The 10,270-nt window shown below is 40.6% G+C and overlaps 1 protein-coding gene across 9 annotated transcripts in view; it reads left to right on the forward strand.

The window, feature by feature from the left end:
- The window catches only part of DOT1L (DOT1 like histone lysine methyltransferase), a 123,422-nt gene that overhangs the window by 36,126 nt on the left and 77,026 nt on the right, over window positions 1-10,270 (forward strand). For all 9 annotated transcript variants that reach the window (XM_069073617.1, XM_069073711.1, XM_069073758.1 and 6 more), the window contains exons 3-4: window positions 18-92; window positions 8,057-8,120. In XM_069073617.1, coding sequence (XP_068929718.1) covers window positions 18-92; window positions 8,057-8,120 — 139 coding nt within the window. The remainder of the gene's footprint in view (window positions 1-17; window positions 93-8,056; window positions 8,121-10,270) is intronic.

Raw genomic sequence — 10,270 nt, forward strand, 5'->3', positions numbered from 1 at the left:
CTTTTTTTGTGCTTCAGATGGGTCTGCGAAGAAATACCAGATCTCAAGCTTGCCATGGAAAATTATGTTTTAATTGACTATGACACCAAAAGGTAAGCTGCACGTTCTGTGTTTTTCACTACACTTTGAGGATGGTCTGAGTGCTTTGTGACACAGCAGCCTGTAATGAATGATACTTTCAGGGCAGACAGAGTTCTCCTTAGCTTTTTTTAAATGGAACTTTGGGTCTCTGGTGATGGGTAAAAGAAAGACTGGCAGAGGTTGACAGATTAAGGACATAATTGGAAATGACCTAGTGAGCTAGATGTTATATGTGGGAATTACTCACTCAGCAATAACGATCAGCATCTCCAAATTCCTGGTGGCCAGAGGTGGGGTTTGATCTGGCTCCCAGTCTTATGTTTTTCTGTAGAAATTAAGAGCTCTTACTTGAAAGCCTCACACCAGAAACCTCTTCTTAGGAGTAAATTCCACCTGCATTGTGGAAGCAGCTGCTTTTGTTGTGTTGCTGCCACCACAAGGTGCAAGAAAACCTTAAACTGTGAGAACACTAATTTTTCATAGGTCTAATGGTACTTAATGATTTCCAGAGGACTTTTCTCAGAACTACCACTATATATAGTGCTCATGAGCTTACCAAGTACCGTACATTCAGTACCTCCCGGGTCTCAGATACAGCAACCCTGTGGGGAGGGTCCTCCAGATTTTATTATCCAAATGTTACAGATATGGAAACAGGCTCAGATGTTAAGAAGGGATGTGCTTGTGATCCTCTTGTCAGTAAGTGTCATTGTCAGGTTTTCCAAACTCCTTTTTCCATATCCTGTCTTCCTTGCTACTAGTTAAAATTTAGAGCTGGCATGAACCTTTGAGAGATTATCTAAGTTCAGCCTTCTCTGACAGGTAAAAGGTTAAGAAGCTAGTAGTCACACACACAAGATGTGAGGACCCGAGTTTCAGTTTGGCCTCAGGCACTTACTAGCTGTGTAACCCTGTTTGCCTTAATCCACCAGTGAAATAAATGGCAAACCACTCCAGTATCTTTGCTAGGAAGACTCTATGAACAGTATTGTTAGGCTCATGGGGTCATGAAGAGTTAGACTCAAATGAACAGCAACAAGAAGGATCAGAGCCATGTTTTATTTGAATCTAGGTCCTAAGGCTTGAAATCCATCAGAGCAAAGTGGTAGTGGCCTCAGTTTGTATCTGAATGTGCCTCCTATGAGTAAGGCCCCTGTAGTTTCATGACAGCTATTAAGTGTATCAAGCCAGGATTCCTAGTTTTGCACAGGATTGTGCAGTCTCTACAATATTATTTGTAAGAACAAACTCCAAAATCTGAAATAGTTTTAGAAAGAAATTTATTTGGTCCAGAAAAGAGGCATATTTGTTTTCTTCAGACTCTGGAAGGTTTATGTTAGGATTTAGACAAGGGTACCTGCACAGGAACCACATATAATACAGTTAAGCAGTTTTGCCTAGAGGCCAGTTTGTAAAGCAGGGTAGATTGAGATGAATATAAGTAAAAAAAATATCAGTAAATGTTGGGTGAAGCCAACAATACAAGGGGAACCCCAAACACAATCTTCGATGGGCCCAAAATAAGACCTGGGTGTGGAAACTCAACACAGGAACGTTTTGGGTGAATCCAGGACCTGGAGGAACCCAAAATTCATCTTGGCCATCTCTTGGATTTCTGGAGAGCTACTGAGATCAGGGAGACATTCTAGGTTCATATAGTCTCTGGTTAGATTTAAACAGTTTTCTGAGCAATATATTATATGATATTGCACAACAGTCATTCCTTGAACTAGCAAAATGATGCTTTATTTGTGAAAATATACTTGGGCAAACAATTATTGTGAGCCTGTTACCTCCAGGAAGCTTTGTGCTGAGGGAGAGTCAAAGTTAATAGAAGAAATGACCTCCTCCTGCTTCATTGAGTTCAGAGACAAACACTTTACTGTAACACACAATATTATGTTGGTCACTAAATACTTATTAAGAGTGTTTTCTGTGTGCTAGGCACACAGGAGGAATAGGAGGAGAGGAGAGCAGTGCTGTTTGGAAGCAACCTCATCAGCTGAGCAGGTGGGGGTTGGGGGTGGGACCAGGGAAGGTTTGAAGGAGAGCTTCGGCGGTGAGTAGTAGGAAAGTGTATTCATTAGAGAGAATAGCCTTTTTACAGTGAGGGCCTCTGTTTTTGTGAGACCTCCTTTAACATCAGATGAATAAAAAAGAGTTGGAGGGGCATGGTGGGAGTAGTTCATAGTTGGTGTTTGCTTAAGGTGTGATTGGTGAGAAGATAGGGGACACAAAGGGTATTAGAATATATTTTGAGAATTGGGAGAAAATGTCCAGTCTGAAGCTCATGATTGTTATCCATGATTTATATATAGCTGATATGGAGAAGGACACAGGGAAGTGTTGGGTGTCTCCTGTAATGTTATAGCAGAGGGAAAATTTTAATAAGAGAATGGAAATGGGAGGGGCCTGTCTCTGGAATGTCTTTCTGGAACTTTTTGTTTCTTGTTAAGTAGAGAAACAGATATTTGTTTCACCTGCTTCTGTGGTAGCTCTTACTTAGCATGTGTGAAATTGATATGGGGGTTAGCTAAACAAAACCAGGAGCGCTCCATTGGCAAAGTGAGGTGCTCTTGTGATACCCTGGATTACCTTGGAAGAGGCCAGTCTGATTCTATATCCAGGTTTCATTTTACTGTATTCTGGGCTCCCTTTTATCTTCTGAAGAGAAATCTTCTTTCTTGGTCTGCTGTTTATGGCTACATCAAGCCACTTGATAAATTTGCAGGGTTTTTCATTTTATTCTTTTTATTTGTCAGATCAGTTTGTCTTCAGACACTGGAACCTTTTCTTCTACATTTCCTTCCTTCTTTCCCTTCATATTAAAATTACTAATTTGGAATTTTATACATTTTCCCAGGACAAAACAGTTTTGGAAATCATCTCTTTTGTCTTTACCTTCATGAAGCCTGGGTAACATGAAGGAAAATCACTGATTTCTGCCTTGAAGAATTTAAACATTTTTGAAAGTCAGGTTTTGCCTCCTAGGTCTATTTTGACCTACCTAGTATTTAGAAATCCTAGTACTGAACTGGGTGGTTTAGATTTTTCGATACCTACTGACTAGAGAGCTGGAATGAATTCCAGGTTTTTATTGCTTATTTCGGACTTTTAAGGTTGTAAAGCCCTTTGTAGAAATTGTTTGGGAACCTTACAAAAGCCCTGTGAAGAAGGTGCTTTTTTTGTTGCCATTTGTGGGGTATAGAAGTAGAAAAAAAGGGGGGGTGGAAGGGGGGGGGGGAGTGCCTTCTCATGGCTCTTCTCTGGGGCCCAGTCTTTTTCATAGTGTTCACTTTCCATTTCCTTTCTTCTAGCCACCGTGTATATTGTTTTCTTGGCTCTGCTTGCTTTAATTTATGTAGATCTTTCCTTGCTTTTCTCTTCATAATCATAGTTTCTTGTAGCACTTATTTGTTTTTGTTGAGTCATATCCAACTCATCTTTCTTACCTCATTTGGAGTTTTCTTGGCAAAGTTACTAGAATGATTTGCCATTTCCTTCTCCAGCTCATTTTACAGACCTGGAAACTGAGGCAAATAGGGTGAAGTGACTTGCCCAGGATTACACAGCTAGGAAGTATCTGAGGCTGGATTTGAATTCAGGTCTTCCTAAGTGCAGGCCTGGTGCTCTATCCACTGTACCACCTCTTCACCCATGCATTTATTAAACCTCTACTATGTTTTAAATCCTGTGCTAAGCACTGAAGATACAAAGAGGGGCAGAAGACGTTCCCTGTTCAAGGAGCTCACCATGTAATAGGGGAGACAAGAAATGAATATGTTAAAACAAGCTACCGATTGGATAAATAGGAAATAATGGGGAGAAGGCACTAGAATTGAGAGTTTGGGAAAGGTAGAAGATAGATTTTTAGATAGTATAGATAGGAATATATTTAGATAGGAAGGGGGGAGGGAAGCTGGGAGATGGATATGAGAAGGGATGACATTCCAGGTATGAGGGACAGCCAGAGAAAATGCCATATGTATATATATGTATATCTATTATAAAATAGTATAGCTATTATATTATATCTATTATAAAATAGTATAGCTATTTTGAGGAATATTAAGGAGAGGAGTCTGTTATCATTGGATTGAGGAGTATATGGGGTCGCAGGTGGAGGGCATAAGATATAAGAAGACTGGGGTAGGAGGCCATGAAATGCTTTGAACTCCAACAGAGGATTTTGTATTTGATCCTGGAGGGTGATATGAATTCACTGGAATTTGTTGAGTATGAGGATGATATGGTCAGACCTGTGCTTTGGGAAAATCACTTTGGCAGCTGAATACAGTGACTATCGGCAGTGAGGATCTGTACCACAGGAGTAGCAGTAGTGGAGGAGAGAAGGGATGTGGTGAAGATGGTGCAGCAGCTTGGACATGGGGGGGGGGGCGGTGATAAGAGAGATTGAGGAGGCCAGGATTTGACCAAGCTTGTGAGTCTGAGGCCCTGGCAGGGATGGTGGCAGGTACAATAATAGAGAAAGTTGGAACAGAAGAGGGTTTAGGAGGAGAGATAATGAGTTTAGTCTTCCACATGTTGAGTTTAAGATGTCAATTGAACATCTAATTTGTCTAAAGAGATGCAAGTTGGGAGGTTAATAGAAAGGTATTATTCCCAAATGTGTGTCTACTTTGTTTTCACTTCCCTGATACTATAAAAATAAAATGCTGCTAGATACATTCTGGTATTTGTGGAATGCATTTTTTTTTAAATCAATGACTTAACTAGTATTAACCTAACCATAGAATCTCTGGCTAAAAGGGCTTAGGCAGCTTAGCTACTTTATTTGCATAATTTCATATTGTTTATTATAGGAGTCTATTTGATAAGAACCTTTGGGAAAAATGGAAAATAGTCTGGCAGAAGTTAGGTTTAGACCAACATCTTATACCATATTATACAATAAATTAAAAAAAAATCTGACTTGAATATTTAAGATCATATTTTTTAAAATTAGAAAGCAGATCATTTACTTTTTAGAACTATTGATGGATTAATTCTTAACTAAACGTGAGGTAGGTATAGAAGCAACTTCTATAGAAGAAAAAATATAGAAGATGAAAATAAAATAATGTAATAATCATGGCTGATTCTTTGTGACCCTATTTGGGGTTTTCTTGGGAAAGATACTGGAGTTATTAGCCATTTCATTTGACAGATGAGGAAACTGAGGCAGATAGGGTTAAATGACTTGACCAGGGTCACACAGGTATTAAGTGTCTGAGGGTGTATTTGCACTTAGGAAGATGACTCCGGGCCCTGCTTCTCTATCCATTGTGCTATCTAGCTATCCGGAATAATAATTGCTAGCCCTTAAAATGCTTTGCAGAATTTAAAGGGAACTTGATAATAACAACAGTCTGCATCAGTCTGATATTTGAAGCCATAGAACATGTCAAGCAAAAAGGGAAAAGCAACCAAGGTTTAGTCTTAGGAAAATACCCCACAGAAGGAACAATATTAATAACAGCTTGCATAGATATATAACTTCTCATTTGATCCTCACACTGGGAGGTAGGTCCTGTTATTATTACCATTGGACTTAGGCAGATGGCAGCAGGGCCTGCTTTGAACTCTGGTCCTTTGCACTCTCCACTGGGCCCTGGCTGCCTGTATTAAAAAGATGCTTTTGATGACATGAAAACATCTGCACTCATTGCAAGAGGGGAAGCAGTTGAATTCTCTGGGGAGCCTAGGTGGCGCAGTGAACAGAGCACTGGCCCTGGAGTCAGGGGGACCTGGGTTTGGATCTGGCCTCAGACACTTAACATAGAAACTAGCCGTGTGACCTTGGGCAAATCACTTAACCCCAAATGCCCTCCAAAAAGCAAAAAAAAAATCATCAAATTTCTTAGATAAGATTTGGTATCCAAAATAGACAACTAAAAGATACAGTTAAGATCCAAAGGCATTCTCCAGTAGAGAAGTGCTCAAAGGATAGAAACAAGGTGCCAAAATTGTAGACTCTTAATCTTGGGAAGGAATGGTTCAGGTCACTAATAATCAATGACTCTTGAAGCAGCCTGCCTGCCTTCTGCCATTTGAAAGGCTGTTGGGGATGAGGGAAGAGCTGGAAGACAGTGATTTCTGCAGAATAAGGTTGGAGGCCAATCTGCTTACATGTTGGGTTTTATTTTTTTAGATGGTCCTGTGACCTGTGCTTTCTTGTTCAGGCAAATCCTTCGTTTGAACTTGGTTTGTATTTTTTAGGCCTATGTCTCTTGATATGGGCCTGGGCCCCTGAGATGTGAAGTGACTTGCCCATGGTCTCACAACTAATTTGCTGAGGCAAATATGTCGCCCTCCCCCTCTCCATTCCTCCCCCTGCACTCCAGCCATTCACTCTCCCAGTCCTTCAGGACAACCATTTGTTAATTCGTTCAACAAATAGTACATTGAACTGTATAAAAAGCATTATGGTGAGCCAGAAAAAGTTGGAGGTTAAAAGAGGAAGTGGTGTATGTGCTCATTGAGCTCAGTTTAATAGGGAGATAAGGCAGTAGAATTAACTTGAGTGTGTAGTATTTCATCATATGCATTATAAACCTAGTTTTCTATGAGGTCTGGGGAAGGCAGTTTGGTTTTTAGAGGAATGGGTCTGAATAGACTTGGGTGCTTGCCTTACTTCTGACATTTACTTGGTGTGCCCAGCAGTGTTTCACTTATCCTCTCTGGGCCTCTTACCTGTAAAATGGGGACAATACCCACTGTGAAGAACATATTTTGCATTTTTATTTGTCTCCCTCTGCACAGTGTAAACCCCTTTTTGGTAGGGGTCATGTAATTTTATTGGTTTTGTTTTACATGTTTGTATCCCCATCCCATAGCTTAGTTCTTATGTACACAGTAAGCACTTAATAAAGATTCCTTTAATGGGATTTGGAAACATGAGTTTCTGGGAACCCAGGTGGAATGACAATGCCTATCCCATGATTAGGTGTCTGTATTGGAGCCTGATCCACCTCACACAGGTTCCTATGTCTTAGCCAAGGTTCTGTTGAACCGGACAGGGTAGCCTGTCCACTCTGGTGAGGGCTTGCTTGGAACTGCCTCCTTTGTCGGAGCTGTTGTTCAGGAGCAGGGTTGGTTCTTTGCCAGATTGCGTCTTTTACCAATTTACTGGAAATTAAACCTGCCAGGGGAGAGAGGAGGGAGCCTTCATAACCAGAAGACCAATAGATATATGTCTGCTCTGTGGGGTAATAGGGAGAGGGCTGGATTTGCAGACCTAGTCATTTACTTCAGAAGATATATCCATATACACTTTACCTGAGTAGGAGCTATTTCCTTTTGTCTTTGTATCTTCAGAGTCTGAGTAACTTGCCCCATGGAAATTGTTTGACCGAATGTAGAATTGAATTGAACTTTACCAGCCACACTCACAACCCCTTTGAGTCCTAGTTTTGGTTTGGAAGAGATAATCAGAGATCAAATTTAAGGTGCTCTGTAATCTGAGGGTTGTTGTTGAAGAAACCCAGGATGATGTCATTTTTCTTTTCTTAGGAGTAATCAGACCTATTAGCCAATTTGTGTGTTTTTCTTGTCATATTATTTCATTGTATTATTTTTTTTTTGGAGGGCAATTGGGGTTAAGTGACTTGCCCAAGGTCCCATGGCTATTTTGTGTGTGTGTGTGTGTGTGTGTGTGTGTGTGTGTGTGTGTGGCCAGATCCAAACCCAGGTCCTCCCTACTCCAGGGCTGGTGCTCTATTCACTGTGCCACCTAGCCGCCCCCCACTGTATTATTTCAGGGGGCCTACTCCATTACTTCCTAGAATCGGAGGGGAAGGCAAAAGATTTGCTTTGAAAAGGGTTGAACTTTTGAGCTGTTCTTGCTTTTTTGGCCCAAAAGCCTAGATCATTCATAGGATCTACTAACCTTGATTTCTGAGTCTTACCTGAGGGGTACTGCTTCTGTTAATTGTTTCTTTTGAATTAAGTGATTATGAGATTTCCCTTTTTTCAGCTTTGAAAGCATGCAGAGACTCTGTGACAAGTACAACCGAGCCATTGATAGCATTCATCAACTGGTAAGTAACAACTTTTTTTATGCTCCTGGTTTTGTGCTATTTAGGAATTTCAGGTTTACCTGTATTGAGATGCCTTCCTAATTTGCTCTTATCACCATTTCCTCACTTTTATTCATTCTGGGATAGATAATGGTGGTGTGGACTGTAATCATCTCTTAATCATCTACTCTTGGGGATAATTAAATTCTCTCCCCTAATAGAAGTAAAATTTAGCCACCAGGTCTTTAGGCACCTATCTCACCCTTATAACATGGGGAGCATAACTAGTCTCTGTTTTTCATCTGATGAAAGCAAGGCTCCTAGAGTTGAAATGGGAGTGATGGATTCTCCCAGTCATTGATGTCAGAGTTGGACATTACAGCCACACTCGTGACTGCCTCCTGGAAAATGCTAAAGAAAACTAGTTTCTTCACGAGTCCTTGTAAATGCTTCTAGCTATTGTATCTGTTTGGGATAGCATGTGTTGGAGCCATCTTTCTGAACTAAGGGTTTGCTTATTTGCATAAGTGATACATAATGAAGTATTCCAATACTTCGAATAGGAAGAACATTAGACTTAGAGTCTAGAGACCTTATTAGCTGAAGCTGTCTGGGATCCTATGAGCAAATCACTTTGTTCTCTGGTCCTCCTCACTTCAGGGTTGGTGCTCTATTCACTGGGCAGCCTAGCTGCCCTAGAATAAGATTTTTTAATGCAAGTATTGTTGCTGAGAGGAAAGCTCCTTCTAGATGAGTATTGTTTTTACTACTGTTGTGTCTTGCCATCCTTTTAATTTCATATAGATTACTATAAATGTAAGACAGTGAAGGGGCAGTCATTGAAGAAAGGCCTTTCTAAAAGCTGGGAATACCAAAAGATTCGGAGCTGTTTTGAATCTTTGTGTGGAAGTTCAGCAGGTAGTTAGAATGGAGTGGGCAGTAAAAGTGTAAGAAAACTGGAAGACTAGGAAGGGGCTGGGCTGTGAAGAACTTTGAACCTGAGGGTGATAGGGAGCTCCTGCAACTTACTCAGTGAAGGGGTGAAATGAGAAATCCCTGTGACAGCTGGTGGGAGATTGGATTGGAGGAGAGAGAGACTTGAGAGGAAGAACAATCAGACTATCAGTATAGTGACAGTGACAAATAGCAGGGGTCTGAAATAGTGTTGGTGGCTGTGAGAGCAGAGAGAAGGGGCATGGAAGAGATACTGTAAAGATGAGAAGTGTTGGATTGGATAAAGTGAACAGTTGGAGCTTGGGACTGGTTTTGGGATGGAGGCACTGAAGAACAATAAGTTGTTGGGAAGAAATGGGGTGAAAGATAATTAATATAATTTGATGCTCCCAGGACATCTGTTTTGAAATCATAGATCATTGGTATGATTAGAGACTAGGGTTAGATAAACAGATCTGTGAATTATATTCCTAAAGGTGATAATTGAAATGATAAAATTGCCAGGTGATAGAGGGTCCAGAATGGAGCCTTGGAGGATGCACTGGAGTCCCTTGTCCTAGATGGTGCCAATACTATCATAAAATACTTGACATTACTGGTGATGGTAGAGTAGCTGAATTTTAAAGTTGATATATCAAGGATCAATTAGAAAAATAGTCTGAAATGGGGGGGGGTGAGTGGGGAGAGGGTCAGGAATAGAAGCAACTTAAAAAAAATTGTCAGAAATTGCAACTATTGATGAATTCATAACCTGGTAATCAATCTTGCATGTTTTCCTAGTTTGTCTTGTCTTTAAATAATATCTTTGAAAGACTTGCTAAAGCATGCCATTTGGTAGTATACTACCGTGTTTCCCCGATAGTAAGACCTATCCCGAAAATAAGCCCTCCCCTTACTGTGTAAGATTCCTCTAAAATAAGCCCTATTGAGATTGCTACTGTAGTGAAGTACTGTAGTGTAGTACACGCTACATTACAGTACCCTCTGTATGCACTGTCCCCCCTCCCCTGCGGAGCGCACGCCGCGCTCCGAGCTGCATCCAATCAGAGCTACAGCAGTGAGTGCGTCATCCTGTTCTTTATTGAATTCATTATTGAATAAAGGTACATTTTTTTGTTCACATTTACCTGTTTATTAAAATTGCTGTCAATGTTCATTAAAATAAGCCCTCCCCTGAAAATAAGCCCTCTGGTGTTTTTCTGTCCAAAAAAAAAATA

This window comes from Petaurus breviceps, unplaced genomic scaffold (genome assembly GCF_028583685.1).
Source record: "Petaurus breviceps papuanus isolate PSGF00001 unplaced genomic scaffold, PetGlider_PUasm1.0 108, whole genome shotgun sequence".
Lineage (NCBI taxonomy): Eukaryota > Metazoa > Chordata > Mammalia > Diprotodontia > Petauridae > Petaurus > Petaurus breviceps.